This window comes from Bos grunniens, chromosome 18 (genome assembly GCF_055505025.1).
Source record: "Bos grunniens cultivar Pamir isolate PY7600 chromosome 18, Bosgru_T2T1.0, whole genome shotgun sequence".
In the NCBI taxonomy this organism is placed as follows: domain Eukaryota; kingdom Metazoa; phylum Chordata; class Mammalia; order Artiodactyla; family Bovidae; genus Bos; species Bos grunniens.
Genome location: NC_141182.1, coordinates 8,568,725 through 8,588,348, shown reverse-complemented (window position 1 = coordinate 8,588,348; position 19,624 = coordinate 8,568,725). Strand labels below are relative to the sequence as shown.

General features: G+C 54.2%; 1 protein-coding gene across 1 annotated transcript in view; it reads right to left on the bottom strand.

Moving 5' to 3' along the window:
* Nucleotides 1–19,624, bottom strand: part of PLCG2 (phospholipase C gamma 2) — a 159,388-nt gene that overhangs the window by 25,355 nt on the left and 114,409 nt on the right. Inside the window, exons 21-27 of the mRNA XM_086350050.1 lie at nt 18,467–18,538; nt 14,423–14,532; nt 11,391–11,487; nt 10,020–10,086; nt 7,997–8,154; nt 3,000–3,102; nt 1,321–1,530 (exon numbers count right to left, since the gene is read on the bottom strand). Coding sequence (XP_086206176.1) covers nt 1,321–1,530; nt 3,000–3,102; nt 7,997–8,154; nt 10,020–10,086; nt 11,391–11,487; nt 14,423–14,532; nt 18,467–18,538 — 817 coding nt within the window. The remainder of the gene's footprint in view (nt 1–1,320; nt 1,531–2,999; nt 3,103–7,996; nt 8,155–10,019; nt 10,087–11,390; nt 11,488–14,422; nt 14,533–18,466; nt 18,539–19,624) is intronic.

The window sequence follows — 19,624 nt, the reverse complement described above, 5'->3', positions numbered from 1 at the left end:
CAGATACCTGTTTGCTGAGAATACCTACACCCCCTTAGAAAAATAAGAAGCACAAATATAGCCTGCAGATTAAAAAAAAAAAAATTCACACTGGGGACAACTTTCCGAGTATGATACAAAGTCCAGAATGTACTCAAAGCTAAACATTTTTACACAGGACAAAATTTCCATAGAATCTGACATGCTTTAGAAAAATCTGTTTCACTCCACTGACAGGTAACTTTAACCTGTTAAGAAATCAGATACCTGTTTGCTGAGAATACCTACACCCCCTTAGAAAAATAAGAAGCACAAATATAGCCTGCAGAAAAGAAAATGCCTATGTTTCTTAAGGATATGAAAACCTGGTTCACTTCTCTGTTACTCAGAGAAGTTACCAATAAGGAAAGCTCCGACTACAGTGTGACACCAGTTTTCACTATCAAAGACTGAGGCACTTGCTGAAACTAAGTTGGTGAAGTGAAGCCAGAAAGAGTTTCACCCGTTTGCATTCCCGCCCAGTCTCCATGGAGTGCGGTCTGGCGGAGTATCTTGGCCCGGACACTCCTGGATACAGGGGTGCAGTGGTTTCGCTCGGGGCCAAGTTGGTCAAAGCTGTTGGATCCGCCCTGCACCACAGGTGCTCCCACGTGTGAAGGGAGGTTCACACAAGGTTACGGGGAGCAGTGCCGTCTGCAACAGCAATGAAGGGAGTTACCTCGGGCCGCCGCAGCAGGGCGCCAGTTGAGGACATGATGGCTCCACTCAGTGGAGTGTGACGCAGGCACAAAGACGATATAAAGGAGGCAGCACCGATGAGCATGCCTCCAAAGAGGCTGAAAGAACCACCACGGCGCCTCTGCGCCCTGCTCTGTAGTTAACGCTGCCCTTTGCACGAAGAAGGTGGGCATGCTGGCTTTTTCCAGCAGAGGATTATCTCCAGAAGACAGCCCCAGCAGAAAGCCGCCAGAGAGGGATGGCCCCAAAGAGGAGGGGGCCGACATAGCCACTGGACACCTGGATGCAGCTGTGCCTGAAGCTCCACTCCTAGACTTTTAAATTACGGGAGCAAACGCATTTCCTTTTCTCCCTGAAACCAGACTGACCATGTCTGTCACTTACCATCGAGAAGCCTGCCAAACTCAAAGGTCTGGGTGCCCAGTGGTCCCTCCACTGCACCATTCAAGGGATGGGACCTCATGCTAGCATGCTGGCTGAACTCTGATGGCTCCTAAGAAAAACTACGTGCTCCGGCCACCGCATTGCACCAGTGGCCCCAGAAGAATGTGCCTGGAATGATGCCCCAGCATAGGTTTACTGGCCACAGTCGGCCCCCTTTACCTGGAGTCTGGAAATTGAGTGCCACCATCTGGGAGCCGCACAGCCAGAGGCGGAAGGGGTCATAGTTGGACGAGTCCACCCGCTGTCCTTTGGGGTACACACGGGTCAGGCCCTTTTGATTGTATTTCAGGAGATCGCTGGGCTTCTGTCTGACGATACTGTCAGCCTTCGTCTCCACGAAGGAGCGGATTTCTCGGAAGTCAGGGTTTTCTGCACAAAGAGAGGGAGTCAACATTTATCCTGTGTCTTGCGAGTTTTTCTTAACGCCACCGGCAGGATGTGCAGGTCGTCAAAGGCAACCCGGAACCTCTCTTGGAGAAGTTCACGTGGCTGTGACGGTCCCATCGTAACTGGTTCTGCAGCGGGCTCTGGCCCTCTGTGGAAGTCTCAGAGATGAAAAGGCAGCCCAGGGTTCCCATTGCCTCTTAGTCTAGGATTAATATAATCTGTTTTTTTTTTTGTTTAAAACTACCAGCAGCCTTGTGCAGGAAACCACCAAAGCGATACAGGATACAGTTATAGAAAGGTGTGGCGCAGGAAGGGGTCAGCAGGGAGGAGATCTGAGGAGTGGGAGACGCAGGCAGGGCCCTGGCTTCCTCAGCGAAGGTGTCGCAGGCATGAGATGAGTGAACCCAGCATATTGATGGAAGGAGAACCGCCCACCTGCAGGAAGCGGGGATAGAGAGAGGAGACGGGGTGCCTGTGGAGGGACAATGAATGGGAAGCAGCATAGAGGGAAACGCAAACAATTCTTGAACTGTTTGGATAAAGCTCTGCTCTAGGTAGGACAGCTCCTAAACTCGCCAGGCCTGGCCGACTCTGGTTAAGAGCTCCAGCCTCTTGCCCTGGACATCGAGAGGTGCCCAGGGACCAGCCTCCCGATGACCACGAACACCAGGGCTTAGGACTGCCTCTCTCTCTGCCCTGGAATTACAAGCAACCACAGGAGCCACTTGAAAGGGGAAAGAAAATGTGACTAGGACCACTATTAGCGCAAAGAACCTGCTGCTTTGGAGAATGTGGTCAAAGATCCACTTTTGAATTCTCCTGCAGCAGGCCTCCAAAGATACCCAGGTCCTGACCTCTGGAACCTGTGACTATGTTCTTTCAAAGGGACTTGGCAGATGGCGGGCTTGAAGTGGGGAGATTACCTGGCCCTAAATGAAACCACAGTCTTTGCACTTGCGAGGTTGAGGGAGATGGGACTACAGAGAAGAGAAGGCAACGTGACCACAGCGGTGGGGACTGGAGTGACATGGCCAAAAGCCAAGGAATGCCAGCGGCCACCAGAAGCTGCCAGAGGCCAGGACCAGATCCTCCCCTGGAGGGAGCGGGGGCCCTGCTGACACCTTAACTTCAGCTCAGTGATACTGACTTAGTCCACGACTATGAGAGAATAAACATATGTTGTTTCTGCCACCAAATGTGTAGTGATTGGTTACGTCAGCAGGAAAAAAAAAAAAAACAATCCACCCTTTAAGAGGGTTTTTCCTCCTAAAGCTACCAGGAGGGCCTGCTTCACCAGCATCCTGGCCCCGAGGACACTCTGATGGGGAGGTTCCCACTTGGCACGCGGAGGATGAGCAGGAACCACCATCACCATGCTGCGTGACAGCGCCAGGCTCGGAAAGGAACCCGTGTTCACCGAGGCGGGGAGGCGGGGTGACGGCAGACGGTACCGAGGTTGTCCTTGGTCTTGCTGGTTGGCTTGCAGTAGACGACCAGGTCCGAGAGCTCGATGGCGATGGACTGGTTCTTCTCCCAGTACTTCATGTTGTTCTCCTGTGTGGAGCCAACCGTCTTTAGTTTCAGCTCTCAAGCTGGCCCCTGGGAAACCCCATTCTTCCAGCTCACCTGGCGGGCGCCCTCCTCCTCTTGAGTCTCCCCCCACCCCGTCTTTCTGCTTGGCCCTCGCACATGTGCAAATCGCAGTGGTGGAGAGTTTCCCTCCCCCGACCCCCGCCCCGCTCCCTTGCTTCCTCTGCCTGTGGAAATTCTCCACCATGCCATCTGGACCCAGGAGCACCGTGGAGCTCAGTCTCCGACCGCGGCTCTCGAGAATACCAGGGACAAGGGCTCTTCTTTATCACCGCCTCTCTCCTTAAGCCTCTTGCTCTCACCCGCTGCCCTATCCAGCCCACTAAAATCACTCTGTCACAGCTCATCTAAAATTCTAGTTGTCCCAGTTCAGGATCTCTGTAGACCATGGCAGCTTTGCGCTCACTCGCTGTCCCCTGAACCATGCACAGCTCTGTGCAAAGGGCTCTGGGGACCAGACCACACGCCGTGGACTTGGAAGCCATTCGCCCCTGGAGGACCCTACAGTCAAGTCCATCCCCGTGTCACCGACAGGCCACTCACTCCACTCCAAACCAGGCCTCCCTCTCAAGCCCTGCCAACCTCGAACTCATCCCCCCAGGGGCCACGGTGGGGACGGACCCCCTGGGAGGATTATCACCTACAGGTGACAACATTCAGCACAGGGGCGGGGGGCTGGGGCTGCCTGGCTCCAGGCATCACACACTGAGTGAGTGCTTGACGGATACTATCTAAGCCCACCCACCCCCGGGAGGAAGACTGTATCTCTGTTCTCCAAAGAACCCGCAGCACACAGACAGGGTGAGCGGCTGATCCAGGCCCCGCAGCAGGTCCCCGCCAAGACCAGAGGCCTGCGCGGTGGCCTCACCCCTGTCACCGCCCTCGGCGCTTCTGCGCCCTCGGCCACCGGGTGCCGGAGACCTCACTGCAGCGCCCCCAGGCTCACAGGCCAGGTCTCCCTGAACCACAGCGCTGCCCGTCCTGGCCCCTCGCCCTCCTCCCTCCTCGGCAGGCCCGTGGGTCCCTCTTCCTCTGGACCCCCCGCCTCACTCCTCCAGGACGCCTTCCTGGAGACCTCCATCCGGGACTAGGAAAGAGACACTGCGTCCCCTACACCTTCCAGAATGCCCACGGCCTCCCCCAGCCTTGCACCGTCCCTCATCCGACTGTCCCACGCTGGTACCTTTCAGCACGAGTGTCCAGACGCGTGTCCCCCCACCCCACCCGAGACAGGTCCCTGGGAAGCAGGACCTCCCGCTGGTGGCGAGTGCTCAGGTGACAGGTGGTGACAGGGGTGTCACAGCGGTTACCCGGCGGGGACTGGACTCGGGGGCGGGTCTGAGAGCTGGCTGAGTTGCTGGCTTTGCCCAGTGGGCCGGCCGTCGAGCCCCTCTGCCTCGTCTCCTCGTCTGCACGGTGGGCTAGCCCGAGCCCGTCCCTGCTGCAGCTACCGTGCTAACTCAAGGAGGCGGCCTCTCCCCTCGCTGGGCACGAGAGAAACGAGGGTGCCACGGACTGCCCCAGAGACGCCTTTCCAGGCCAAGGACAAGTGCGCCCACTTTTTAAACAAGCGGGGGAGGACACCCCGACTTCTGTGAGAATGCCTTCGCCGAGGACTGCTGACAAACGTCCCAAGGCCCCAGCGAACCCTAGCAGTGACCAGCAAACGAGCCTGTCACCTGAGCTCGGGCAGCAACCCGCTCACTGGGGCAGATCGGAACATGAAATTTGCCAGAGTTCATCTAAGCACGCCAGCTTCCGTTCCCACATGCCCTGAATCCCCTAGGCACCAAACAAGCTGCAGCAGTAAGGCTCCAAGGGCTGGCACGGAGCAGGGAAGGTGTCAGTCTGCGGCCAGTGCTTCGGGGAGACTGAAGCCTTGGCTAAGCTCAAACCCCCGGTGTGCTCTCCTGATCCCTGTGTCAACGTCTTCTTGGTGCACAATCTTCACCACACACTGTTTGGGGAGACGAAACCCTGGCAACGACACAGCTCGCTTCTAATGATGATACGACTGCTTTAAAGTCCGGGTGGGGTGAGGCAAGCCACACCTGTGTCATAGGGCGGGGACCTCTGGCCTCACAGAACACAAAGCAACCAAAGATTATAGAGCATCACTTTTTTCTCAGCTTCAGCAGAAAGCAGATCAGTTCAAGATGAAACACCAGCTGCTGCTTCAGAACTGTGCAGCAGCTCCTTTCTAGACCCGCAGAGCTTTGCCCAGAGGCTGTCCCAGAGTCTGGCATCACAGCACACTTCCTTGGTCAGGCTCTGGAAACTAGACAGACCTCAGTGACTGGTCTTTTGCCATCGACCAAAGGAAGCCAGAGAGGATGTAAAATTACCGGGCCCCGGGCAGGTTCTCAGGGCCTCGGCGAGGAGCTCCCAGGAGTGCACTGAGGGCACAGTGCACGTTGGTTTCCCGGTGGCACCAGCCGCTCCCACAGCTGGTTGTGCCCAGCACAGAACCTTGGTCACTTCTGCTGCCTCCTGTGTTTTGGTTTTGTTTTTTGAACATTCATAATCATATGAGAAGGCTCCTCTGTCCATGAAATTCTGGACTTCTCCAGGCAAGAATACTGGAGTGGGATGTCATTTCCTTCTCCAGGGGCTCTTCCTGACCCAGGGATCGAACCCGGGTCTCCTGCATCCCAGGCAGACTCTTTACTGACTGAGCCACCAGTAGAGGACTTAGAGCTGTAAAAGCTAATTTAAAAGGAATGTAGATCAAAGGCGAGAACGGCAGGCTTGAAGAGCTAGGCTTAGTTTCAAAACCCTTCCTGTGGTGGGGAATGAGGGAGACAACCTTCCAGTGAAGTCACGTTTTCCTCCAGAAGAAACGGAGAGAGCCAGGGGCTTCCCAGGTGGTAAAGAACCTGCCTGCCAATTCAGGAGACCTAGGGGACACGCGTTCGAGCCCCTCGTTGGGAAGATCCTCTGGTGGAAGGCGTGGCAACCCACTCCAGAATTCTTAGGCCTGGAGAATCCCCGTGGACAGAGAAGCCTGGCGGGCTACAGTCCATGGGGTCGCAAAGAGTTGGACACGGCCGAAGCAACTTAGCACGCGGGAAGCACCCGGCCAGAGGGTATCACGGCCACGCCCTCTGCCCTCCCAGCCCCACACTTGAGTGCCTGAGAATCAGTCTGCAGGGAACGGTGGCTAAACGCTCTCACTAGGCTGCTTCTCTGTTCTCAGCCAGAGGGGCCCAGAACGTCACACACTAGAACATGCTCAGGAGGACCACGGGGGGCAAGCGGCGCCATCCAGAGCACGATGACAACCACTCAACCTACACTGAAGAACACACCTGGAAGGAGACGGCGGAGACTCTCTCTCAGACGAACCCCGGACAGCGGGCCCCACCCGGAGCCTCGGAGGCGCTGCGCTGGAGGCGCGAGCACACGGATGAGACGGCCACACGGAGGCGGGGCAGCCTCGCTGGCCACAGGCTCGCGGGCCATCCCGAGTGACTGATGTGACGGCGTGACAAGCCTTGCAGAGAATAAGGACCGTACATAAGGCCTCGTGATGAGGATCTGGGATGGAAGGAAGATGGGAGGCATGCCAGGGAAGGTGCCCGTCTGAACAGCCCTCGACACAAAGTCTTGAAAAGAAGAGGACTTTACTCTGGGGCGTTGAGAAGATGAGTCCCGGGGCCTCTGGTGACCAGAGACTGGCCAACTGTGAAGTCGCCCCCAGTGCGGGGAAGAAAAGGTCAGGCCAAGTACACTGGAGGAGGGAGACTCGTCGCCTGTAAGCAGAGGTCAGAGGGGTCCAGGAGAACCTGAGGAAGTTCCCGGGTCAGTCCTTTGGGTCAGGATCTGCCTGAGAAGCAGCCGGGCACATGGGGAACCTTCCTAAAGCTTCTTCCCGGCTCTGTGGCCACAAGAAAGACCAGACAGCACCACGCTCCATCACCCAAGAGACGGCAACACCTCCAGGCCCTCCAGGCACGACAAGTGTGGTGGTGAAATGCCACCGCGACTTCAGGCCCTGCTGAGTGTCAGGCGTGGCCTGTGGTATCCACCACTGCCCCACCTCGTCCTCACCGCACCCTGGGACTTAGGTACCCAGCTCCCCGTCTTACTGACGAGGAAACCGAGGCCCAGAGGAGTGTGGTTACCTGCCCAGGGTCCAGCCACGCCAGGAGGCACACTCCAGTCGGCCTAGTTCTAACCCTCCTGTTCTTACTAGAACCTCACCCTTCTCAGAAAACCGCCAGCGGTTAGGACTCCGCTTCCAATGCGGGCCGTGTGGGCTCGACCCCCTGCCCAGGATCAAAGATCCTACCTGCCGCGGGGGTGGCCCCCAGAGTAAAAACTGAAACAAAATAAAGACCTTTCAGGATAAATCCCCAAAAGCTCATGCCCATCTGGAGTGGAGGTTCCCCCACAAGAACAGAAACTTCTGGAAGGAAGGGGCTGGGTCTTATGAATTCCAGTACACCCAGGGCCCTTTCCAGTCCAGGGAGATGAGCTCAGTGAATGCACGGGAAGGATCCAGGCTGCTTTATCCCAAGTATTTAGATGGTATTTAGAGTATTAGAGGATAGTATTTAGAGCAAGATAACATTTAAAAGAGGACGGCAAAGCTTTATTGTTAAGATACACGGGGCCGAACAGGCCTCAAACATCAAGGGTCACCACGCACACGCTGAACCTTCAAAGGTTTCACACAAGACGCAGCCCCCACAGGAAGACCCAGCGCCCCCTTTCTCTCCGCTCCTGCTGTCTGAGCTCCCTCCCTGCCCCACCCCCCAAATTCTCTGTGGCTGCGGCCTGGACCCACCCGCACCTCGGCAGAGGACCAGAAGCCGGAGGACACCAGGCTCAGCAGAGCCCAGGTGCCCAGGCTTACCTTGGCGTCCATCTTCCAGGTGATCTCCCGGATGCTCTGGAACCACTCAAACAGCTCCTCCACGCTGTCCGTGGCAAACTCTACCAGAGGGTCGCCCTGCTTCTTGGGCTCCAAGATAAAGACGAAAGGCTTCTGGTTCTTCCCATGTGGGGCTTTTACTTTGGGAAAAGGATAACAAAAGTCCTGATCAGCCTGACAGAAGGCCAAGATGACCAGACTTCTAGGTCCCAGGCCACTTCTCTTAGGACCCCAAGCCGACCATCACTGTGGATGTCGGCGCTGACTGGAAAATCTACCTTGGATCAGGTAGCGGTCTGGGTTTTAATGCGTGTCTTAAATGTGAATGTGACCTTATCTGGAAATGGGGGTCTGGGCAGATGTACAGAAGGATCTCAGGAGATCATCCCTGCCTTCCAGGTGGACCCTAAACCTGAGAACCAGTATCCTCATCACAGGAAGGAGAGGAAAAGGGAGCCCAAGACACCAGGGAGTCAGCTGGCCATCGAAGATAGAGACAGAGACTGGAGTGATGGGCATAGGGCACACATGGCCGGCAGCCCCAAGAAGCTAGGCATGGAATCAGTTCTCTCTGAGGAGAAAGTATGTTCTAGACAGAGAAAATGATGGCTACAAAAGGAAAAATTATCCGCCAAATAATCCCCTCAGCTAAGATCCCTGGGCTCATCTGCCAGGCGGTGCTCTAAGCAGATCACATCCCACTGTACCTTATTAATCCTCGTCGCCCTTTCTGGGGTGCTACTCCCGTTCTGCCCGTTTCACAGGAGAGAAAACAGAGACTGGTTGAGGCGGAGTAGCCCACGGAAGGTCACAGAGCTGGCAGCGGCCAAAGCTGAGGCTCAACTCAGACCTGAGTCCCCTCCCCACTCACCACCCTGAGCCACAGGCCTGTGCTCTGAAAATGCAGTGCAGGGTGATACAAAGGGCAAGGGAAGGGAGGACAGGATGCCCTAGATCCAGTGGAGATGCTCAATCCTGTCCAGCTCTTAGCAACCCCGTGGACTGTAGCCCGCCAGGCTCCTCCGTCCATGGGATTCTCCAGGCAAGAATAGTGGAGTGGGTTGCCATTTCCTTCTCCAGGGGATCTTCCCGACCCAGGGATCGAACCCAGGTCTCCTGCATTGCAGGCAGATTCTTTACCATCTGAGCCACCAGGGAAGTCCTGGATCCAGCCCATCCCATAATCGCAGTGGAACCTCGGGCAGCTCCCGTGGTCACTACAGGGCTTTGTTTTCTCATCCGTTAACTGGAATGAGAGTCGTTCTCCCACTTGCTGAGCTGATGGACTGATGGGCTGCGGTGGGGTGGGGGTCGAGGTGGGAGGGGCAGAGGACACGGAAGCCAGCTCTGGAAACCTGGGCAGCCCCCGAGAAGCGAGCTGCTCTGGCTTCCTGCCCGAGAGCCTCTCCTCACTGCCGCCAGCCCTTCCATCTTACAAGGGCCCAGGAAGCCCTGTGCAGATCACACCCCTGCCACCACGGCCTGCCCCAAGCTCCGAGGGGGAGGCCAGGCTTCCTGATGCCCAGCTGAGCTGAAGGCAGCTGCAGCCTCGGGGGAGTTATGACAGATACAGGGTCTCGCAGGGCCTGAGAGGCAGAGCTGGGCTAAGAACCAACACCCCCAACTTCACATTCCACTGCACGGATGTCTCGGCTCCTCCCAGAAAAGCCCGGGGAACCCAGGCGGGCCCCTGAAATAAGGATGACGGTGTTGGGAGTAACAGCAGCCCATGCCCGTCCAGCACCTGTTATGTACGCAGCAGGCTGTTTTCTCACTGTAGAGATGTGAATAGCATAGCAGTTTATGAGACGTAAGATGAAGTCATTGACCAGCCTGGCCCAGTACTCAGCTTCAGTACTCAAGCTGAGGCTAGAAAGCCCCACCCCTGCCTGGGGCGGTCCAAAGGCCAGGCTCTGGGGGTCGGGGGGTCGGGGGGTGGGGGGGTCGGGGGGTGGGGAGGGACGACTTGGGTGGGAATCCAGGCTGAGACCACGTGTGCACATACCAACATTATAGATGTTGAGATTCAGGATTCCTCTGCAAAGGGACCCTAAGGGATTGTCTTCAATAATCTGTGAAGAAACAGGACATAACTCACGTTCGTCTTAACGGGAATAATAAAAAGATAACCAGTTTCCAAAGCACACCGTTTAGCAGAGACACTGCCTGTGGAGCTGTTTAAAATGCATTTCCCTACATCCGTGGGGAGAGAGCCAAATAATGAAGCCTGTTGCTGACAGGGACCCAGCGGCGAGTAGGTGCCGGCAGGTTCAGCGTTTCATTTCCCACCTGTAAAAACATGCTTTGTGCTGTCTAGAGCAGGTTTCAAGGTGTTTCTGCAGATCCGGTTTCAAAAAAACACCCTAGACCCTTTCTTGTGATGTTATTATGAAATGGGACTGGCCTCCTTTTCCAGCCCAGCTCCAGAACCTTCTGTGGCTCCCTGTGTCCTACGGAACCCACACCTAAGCTCTGCAATCTGGCCTCCAGGCTTTCTGCTCCACCTGCCAGCTCTTCCTTCCACTGCACATCTGAACCATCCCAGAGGCCAGAGGAGATGGGAGTATCTTGGTCTCTGAAAAGTTGGTAGAACTGTGTATCTGCCCACTGCATGGACTCATCCCCACCCTCCACCAGGCTAATGCTGACCGTGGGTAAAGGGCAACATGGGGCAGACACAGCTGGGAGGGCCACGTCTCTGCCTCAGGCCGAGCACAGTGAACTGTGTTTCCACCACCACACTTTGGCTCAGGCTGTATCTCCCACCTGGAATTCCCTCCTGCCGGTCTCTCGCTGTTGAACTCTAACTTGACTTTTAACGCTCAAAGGCCCCTTCCTCCGTGCAGCCTTCCCAGACTGTCCCAACTCTCTTAGAAGAAAGTCTATGATTTCAGCCTCAGAGCAGTGCTGTCACCTTGAAAGCAGCTGCTCTTCAAGCTTTCTGAGCAAGAGGCAGTGAGCAGAAACCAGGTTTGCAATGTCACCAGAAGAGCCTCCCCTCACCCCCTACGTGCGCCACCTTGCTTACTCACACGGAGCACGTTCTGAACGTCTGGCTGGCCAAGCTAAATGTGTTTCATCTGCAAGCTGGTTTAAGCAAAGGACAAATTCCCCGTCTGGCCATTTTCACTCTGGAGGGAATCCTCCTGCATACGCAAAGCCTTCCGGCCCAGCACAACCTGATTTAAACCTGACTATCTGGTCACAGTGACTTTCACCCACAACTCAGGGACAGTCCTGATTTCCCCATCCCTCTGCTGTCCCTGGTCCAGAGCTCAGGGCAACATATGCAAAAACGCGTCCACGGAGCTGGCTCGGCAGGGCCCTCAGAACAGGATCAATGGGTCCCTCCCTGCAACGAACGATGGAGACTCACCTGCTTATCCACCTCCTCCCCTTCTGTTGGTGAAATGTCCTCGACGTAATTGGACGGGAAGTACTGCTGGATTCTGGTCCCATAGTCTCCTTTCCACCTATGGAAACACAGAAGGCACTGTCAGGGGGCCTCGGCTGAGCGCTGTTAACCCTCATCACTGCTCGCTAGCTCCCTGCTGCTGGGGCGGGGGGAGGGGCCAGGGACCGGGCCAGGAATTCCTGACCCCCCTGCAGGGTCCTCTGCTGTTTCCCCCGGCAGTGACTGCTGGGGCTTGCCCTCCCCTGGCTGTGACCCTCGTGTTCGGCAGAGCCCCCGAGTCCACAGTTTCAGTGCTTTAAGTGGACATCAGCTACCACACAAGACAAAAGCTTGGCTCCAGCGGAGGCCCAGGCCCTTCAGGGAGGGCTGTGAATGTAGAGACGGGGGTGGGGGTAAGGGAGGGTCTGCCGTCAAACGGCCTGGACTCGAGTCCCAGCTCGTCCACCAACCGTACGGGTGCCCTGAGCCTCAGACCCTCCATCTGGGTGTGGGGGCAGTCCCCATGTCCCCCTCTAAGGATATCACTGGGGCCATAGGAGTTAACATCGTCTTGCGTTTACACATAAAGCACTCCACAGTGTTAGTTCTTGTCATTCAGCTAAAACTGTGCCCCCACCCCTGACCTTCCCACCTTGGTAGCAACACTAATAACATGAGACATCATCACTTTGTACATGTCTTGACTCAAACAAACTGGCCGCACCTCCAAGATACCCCCAAGTCTGATGCCTGGGCTGGATCCTTCTCTGAGCCCTCCCGTGGCCCACTTCCTGCAGCCAGGGGGCTCCTTCCAGAATGCTCTTCTGACCCCACCACACTGAGGCCTTCAAAATCAAGCCAAAACTGTGTAGCCTGGCCATCGTAATGCTCTAACCCAGGGACCTCAACTCTTGCCTCTCTCTGACTTGAACCTGATATTCATTCCAGACCGTCTGTGGCCCACTCCCCACATGGCCCTGCCATGCCTGTCTACCTTCTCTGCCATACCCGATGCCCTCTATAGAGCCACCTAACGATGCAAGACTCAGCCGGGGTCTTCCTCTTCCAGGGAGCCTTCCCTGACTGCCACCAGGCTGAGAGCTCTTCCTCTCTGCTCCTCGGCATCTTTCCCCACAGCTGTCAAAGCAGTCCACACCTTACATTAACTTACAGTTACCTATCAGTTTCCCTTCTACATGTGACCTTCCTCAGTCTTAATCAAATCTACACTCGGGGTGCTTAACACATTACTGACTGGAAACATATTAACTCCACAGGCATTAGTTTCTGCAAAAAGTCCCTGGTCAATAATGTGTTAACAAATGTTTGCTGACCTGAATAAGCAGAGAGGACTGACTGTCCCACGGCCTGGTGGAAACAGAACTGCCAGCTGTGAGCCCCTGTCACATACTCTTTTCAACCTTCATTTCTCCAGCCCCATCTCCAGCAAAGTCTGGCTGTATGGGCAACTGTATGGACCATGTGCCCAGAACTGGGTAGTTGACACCTGCGGCCCAGGTGTAATTATTAACTATGCATTCCCTTCACTCTCAAATGCATCCCGGTTTAAACAAAAACGATGTGGTCCTCTAATCTGGAAGGATGCAAAAATGTGGTTCGAGGCAGGCATCCCACTAGGTGGCGACACTGAGACCAGGGAGAGAGTAAGCAAGGAGGGCGCCTCAGGAGGGCCTACGGTTTACCCCGGTCCCTCGCCAACAGCACTCATTCCAGTCTCTCAACCCATCTTGAGACAAAACCCTCTGCGGATCCAGGTAAGCAGTGGGTTTGTTAAGAGGGTGTTCTCCAAATTCAAAACAAAACAAAACAAAACTGGTAAACCTCTGGATCTAGCACATGAGTGAGTAGAGTGTGGCCCCTTGAGTCAGAAGGCCTAGCTTCAAATCTCAGGCTGCTATGTGACCCTGAACAAGTTACTGCCTCTCTGTGCCTCACTGTCCTCACCTGTGAAGTGCAGGGGAGAAAAGAAGCAACCTTCCAGGGTCACTGTGTGGATCACACGAATGCTTTCAAATGAAGTCCTTAAGACGGAGCTCGGCACTGCTCCCTGTGAGTCACTATTCAGATCTCTAAGTCAGGTCCAGCTATCTTCCAAGAGGAAGAAGCACCAGTTTTGTGAGGTGCCTGAGTCTGCAAGGGCTCGTGGTCATCAATCCTTACTAACAATCCTTACTGCTCTAAGATAGGAACCATCCCATGAAACCACCTGCTGAGGGAACCTATGGGTGGGCAGAGAATTCTTCTCCCTGGGTGAAAAAAAAGGGGAAGAGATAACTCAACTGTCACACATCCAGGTGCCTTTGGCCTGGGTGCACCTCTTTAATTAAATGCACCTCTTTAATCCACGTCGGGGCCACTGCACAGGGCATGGGGCTACGCAATAGCACAAGAATTTGAATTTAAAATGCACAGGCTTGCATAATGGGAAGAGCCTGTGGTGTTCAGTTGCTGAACTTTGGAAAGCCTCATTCACTGCATCTGTTGCCCACGGGATTCTCCAGGCATGAATACTCGAGTGGGTTGCCATGCCCTCCTCCACGGTACCTTCCCGATCCAGGGATCGGACCCACCACATCTCATGACTCCTGTGTTGGAGGCGGGTTCTTTACCACTAGCACCACCTGGGAAGCCCACATAAAGCAGAGATAATCGCAGTCAAAACCCTGCAGGGCTGGGACAAGAATTTGCTTAGATAATGTATGAAAGCAATTAGCATAGTGCTTGCCACACAGTAAGACCTCAATAAATAGCAGCTGCTATTACAATTAAAATAATATTTAATATAATATATATTAATAAATGACATTATCATAATTGCTATTGCTCTTTACCCACTTTTGCAAGGAGAGCATGTATCGGTCACCTTCCCAGAGAAAGCATGACAGGTCAAAGCCAGGCCAGAACAGGAGATAAAGGGGTCAGGGTTCAGCCAGCGCTTGAGCCTCACCACTAGAAAGGGACAGGTCGAAGGGCCAAGCTCCCCTTAGCCTTACCAGCCCCCAGGCTCCTTGGAGACGTTGTGGATGAGGGCACCGCGGCAAAAGCTCAGCTCGTCACTCTGCTTGGCCCTGTAGTCATACAGAGCTTTCACGGTTCTCTGAGGCTTTCAGGGAAAACAAGAAGGTAAAGGGTCAGGCCAGGCAAAAGAAGAGGGAGGTGGCTGCACTTTCTGGCACATTTGGTTCGTCTCAAAAGAGAGGGCGGCTTTTGTCCAGGGTTATGGCGCCATCTGGTGGCGAAGGGCTTGCATTGCCAGGGAGCCACAAGGGGAACTGGCCTAAATCAGAGCCTAGGTTTTTCCAGTAGTCATGTACAGATATCAGAGCTGGACCACAGAGAAGGCTGAGCACTGAAGAACTGATGCTTTCAAACTGTGGTGCTGAAGACTCTTGAGAGTCCCTTAGACAGCAAGGACATCAAATCAGTCCATCCTAAAGGAAATCAACCCTGAATATTCACTGGAAGGACTGATGCTGAAGCTGAAGCTCCAATACGTTGGCCACCTGATGCAAAGAGCAGACTCTATTGGAAAAGACCCTGATGCTGGGAAAGACTGAAGGCGGGAGGAGAAGGGGATGACAGGATGAGATGGTTGGATGGCATCACCGACTCGATGGACATGAGTTTGAGCAAACTCCGGGAAATGGTGAGGACAGGGAAGCCTGGGGTGCTGCAGTCCATCGGGTCGCAAAGAGTCGGACACGACTGAGCGACTGAACAACGAAGGGCGCCTCAGAGTGAGTCGGTATTTCCACAGGAAGGACACGCCTTTCAGCGAAACCACGCCCACCATCTCCGAAGTCCTCACAACTCGCTCAGCAGTTCAAGCTCAACACCGTTTCTGGCGGCCCCCGAGCCTCACCAGCATTTTCACTGGTGATGCCCTGACACGCCCTGGGATGCTGGCATTCTGCAAGTGCCCGAGGTGCTCTTCCATGAAATCATTAAGTGCGGCCTCTGCACGGGCAGAAACAAGACAGAACTGAGGGCGGAACTCCTCCTCCGTGATTTGCTGCTGGGCGAGCACAAGTCCACGGCAAGATGAACACCCACACAGCAAGCAAACGCTGAACAGGAAAACCTCCGAGACTGCCAGCCTGCTTAGATCAGCAGCTCCCCCTCCTCCGACACAAGGAAATGGGAACGGGGCTTTTCACAAGGAATCCATAAAACTGCTCCTCAGGAGCACGGGGCTCTGGAGTCAGACACGTGGCTCAAGTCCTCAGTCTGCCCCTTCTGTACAAGAGCTATATAATCTTGAGGCTCTCTCAGCCTGTTTCCCCATCTGTGAAACAGGAATTAAAACACCACATACTTCACAGGCTCATTGAGACTATTGAGTGAGATAACACACGCAAGGATAAAAACGACGACAGCGAGCATTTCTTAAGTTCTTCCTACAGTCAGAGCCCTGTTTTAGGCCTTTTACCTACAGTATCTCCTCTAATCCTCATAATCCTAACAGGCAGGGAGTAGCGATGGTACCCCATTTTACAGATGAGGAAATAGAGGTACAGAGAGATGAAGCATCCTTGGCCAAAGTCAACCAGCTGGCAAGTGGCTGAGCAGAGGAAGACTCCATTAATATGAGTTACCACCATAGTCTGTGATGCTTCCAGTGTGGGTTCTGTGAGCTTTGCCATGGGAACTCCAACCGGAGCTTTTGACCTGGACTCCGCAACCTGCAAACACAGCCAGCTCTTCTGCGCATCCTGCTTCAAGGGCAGACCGGACACAGAGACCAGAGTTGTCTCCTTCCCCATGAAACTCTGCAGGTCACTGCCAGACTCCAAGGCCATGAGGAAGGTACAGCCAGTGGCAGAGAGGGTGGCACATAGTGCCATCTATGAAGAGGAAGTCTCCAGCCTGACGGATGGCAGCAGAGGTCCTCATGCCACGCCCCTCATGGACTAGAGAAATGAGCCACCCATCGCATGAGCACACAGGCGTGTGGCACCGCAGAGTGGCCACAAGTGTGTGTCTGGGAGCAGCCAAATCCTCGCTCCACACTTACATCATCATTAAACTACTATGCACAGTTGTCTCATCTGTACAATGGGCACAAAAATGGTGCTTAATGCCTGGGGCTGTTAGAGGACTCATGAGCCGTCAGGCACTTAGCTCAATGCTCGCTATGCGGTCATCAATATGTGTTACCTGTTATTACTGACCTCATCACTCCAGTCCTAAGCACTCACCCAAAGGACATAAAGTGAAAGATACAAAACCTCACAGGTGAAGAAATTCATTTTAGCGTTAACGAGAAGAGCACCACCTAAAGAAAACCCAAATGGCCATTGATGGAGACACAGCTAAAGGGCCCAGTCACCTAGAATATTCTACAGCATAAAAAATATTCTCTAAGTTACAATTCCAGTCCAGGTTCAGTTCAGTTGCTCAGTCATGTCAGACTCTGCAACCCCATGGACTGCAACACGCTAGGCTTCCCTGTCCAGGTACCCAGTCCAGGTACTGCATCGAAACTGCATGGCCTACCAGGTTCAACAAAAAATGGTCATGAAGTAGATCAGCAGTGAAGAAACTCACTCATGGCTGAGTGGCAGGTGAACAAAAACTAGAAATGGCAGGTGCTGGGGTGGGGACCGTAAAACACATCTCCCCGCGGACAAGGGCCAGAGGGGATGGAACGCCACAGGTGGAGATGGCTACTGCGTCAGGATGCTGAGCCCAGGGCAGATTGTTTTCCCTGCTTTTAATGTGTTTCCCTTTTCAGTGTTACATCATTTTTCAATCACAAGAATAATAATTGTATTTTGAGGTACTCGCCATGGTCTGGCAGCTTGCACTCAAACTCCTCATACGATCGTGTTTTACTTGGCTCACTGACTATAGGGAGACTTCCTCCAGATACCTTGGCATAGTGACCAGGGTTTAACAATGGGGAGATTTCACATCAAACATCCAGATTACTGGCTTGTCTTGAGAAATGAGAAGACCCCGCCTGGGCTCTGAAATGGCAGCTGCTGACAGGGGTGGCCACTCTCGAGATGAGGCGTGTCCTCAGTTTACCATGATCTCCACCATCCCTGGACATCTGCCTGACGTGAGGCCGTGTCACTCTCATAACCAAAGCATCTGTCAGTTCTAATAAATGTTTTTTTTCCCCCTATTTGGCTAAGTCCCCTAATGCACTTCACACCCAGTTCCATGCACCCACAATTTTTCAAGACTTCAGTGCTTGCTGAAAGGGATTTGCACTGGCCAAGGATTATAAGTTTAAAAGAAAATCTCTGGATTTTTACAGAGCACACCAGCAGGGTGTCCCTTCCAAAGTGAGAACTGTACACTAATCCCAGACGAGATGGCCCAGCCAAATGGAAAACTCGCCAGCACTGCTCCTCTGCAGGCTCCAGCTAAATTTAAGATGAAACCGGGAGCTTCAGGCTCACAGTCAAATCCAGCCCTACCTGCATGAAATGACTCAGCAGCCAGGGTGGGAATACGAGATAGCGTGCGCACGGCAGAGGGGTCGCTGAACCAAATGGAATTTATAAACACCACAGGCTCAGTCAGTGAGCAAGGAACATGTGAAAGACTTTTAATTAGAAGCTGTTGGACCCAAAGGTGGTTCATCAAACTTCAGAATTTTAGCAAGGCTCAGTCACATCTGGATGGAATTCTATTAACCTCTTCCCTGAAACTAGATGTCACATTGTCAATCATTTCTTCTCCCCTCCAAGAATTCTTTGGCCGAGTTTCCAAAACATTCCCTTGCCCTCTTTTAACTGGGGGTAGACCCTATGTCGATCTGTTTGTTTTTGTTTAATTGCTAAGTCGTGTCCAGCTCTTCTGCGACCCCATGGACTGTAGCCCAACCGGTTCCTCTGTCTATGGTATTGTCCAGGCAAGAATACTGGAGTGGGTTGCCATTTCCTTCTCCAGGGGATCTTCCTGACCCACGGATTGAACCCGCATCTCCTGCATTGGCAGCCAGTTTCTTTACCACTGAACTACCGGCAAGACCCATGTCAGTCTAGTGACTAAGTAACAGTGTGAATCGGAAGTGTGTGCTGTACCATTGAAGGATTGATTTCACTGGGATCCACATACATCCTGCTGACATCGTAGAGGGAGTTTATATCTCTTTCCTGTAAAAGAAGAGAGAAAAATAAATGGAGTCATTCGAGCTCCCGGGACAGCCCTCACTTAGAATGAGGATTCTAGGCATCCTCATGGTTTCCTGCCCTCTAGCAGAAGAGCTGAAGCCTCAGTTTACTCACCTTATAGGTCGAGCCAGTAAGAAGCTATTAAGAAGTTCCCCAAAACTTGGAAATCTTACCCCAGGATCAGAGAGGCCCCAGCGCGGGCCTACCCCATGCCAGGCGCCATCCTCCTTTGTCAAAACACAAGCCCTGAGAGGCACGGGTGTCCTGGAGCAAGCTCACCACCCTTCCTGACCCACGTTCAATGCCGGCAGCTTGAAACTGGCCACCTCGGGAGTACTCAGAGCACAGAGAGTGGCAAATGCCACAAAGCAGGGCGGTAGAGCTTCACCAGCGCACACTGGAGACCCCTCCTGCCCTTCCCAGGCCCCCACTGGGCTGCAGCCCCAGCCCACAGTGCAGTCCTGCACCCACCTGCCCCCACTGCCCCCCGGCTGCCTTCCCACACTCTGCAGGAGGCCCGCTCCCAGCTCTCTGGCCCCCATCTAATGCAGTGCCCACCCCACAGCGCCCCATCCTGTTCTAGCCTGCCCGGGGGCATCGTATTTACGTGGCTATGTGTCACCCACTCCCCCTTCTAGAACCTGAATGTGCCGAGGGCTGACGGCGCTCCACCGTGCTCTCCCACACGCGGTTCCTGACAGTGCGTGATCTCCTTTCAATAACGTACTGAATCTACCTGATAGGAACTGGGACATGGTAATCAGATCGGCTCCCTTCACCGCTCAGAACCCCACAGCGGGGACTTCCCTGGTGGTCCAGATACCACTTCCACCCCAGGGGCTGCAGGTCTGATCCCTGGTCAGGGAACTAAGATCCTGCGTGCTGCATGGCATGCCCCCCCCCAAAATAGAAGAACCCTCCAATGGCTCCGAATAAAAGCCGCTGTGTGTGGCCCCACGCCATGCAGTTCCATCCTTATTTAGTTCTGCCCCAACCCTGGAGCACTCAGGTCCAGCCATACCAGCGTCTCCTCTTTGCCTCCATGCACGCTCTCACCTCAGGATCTTT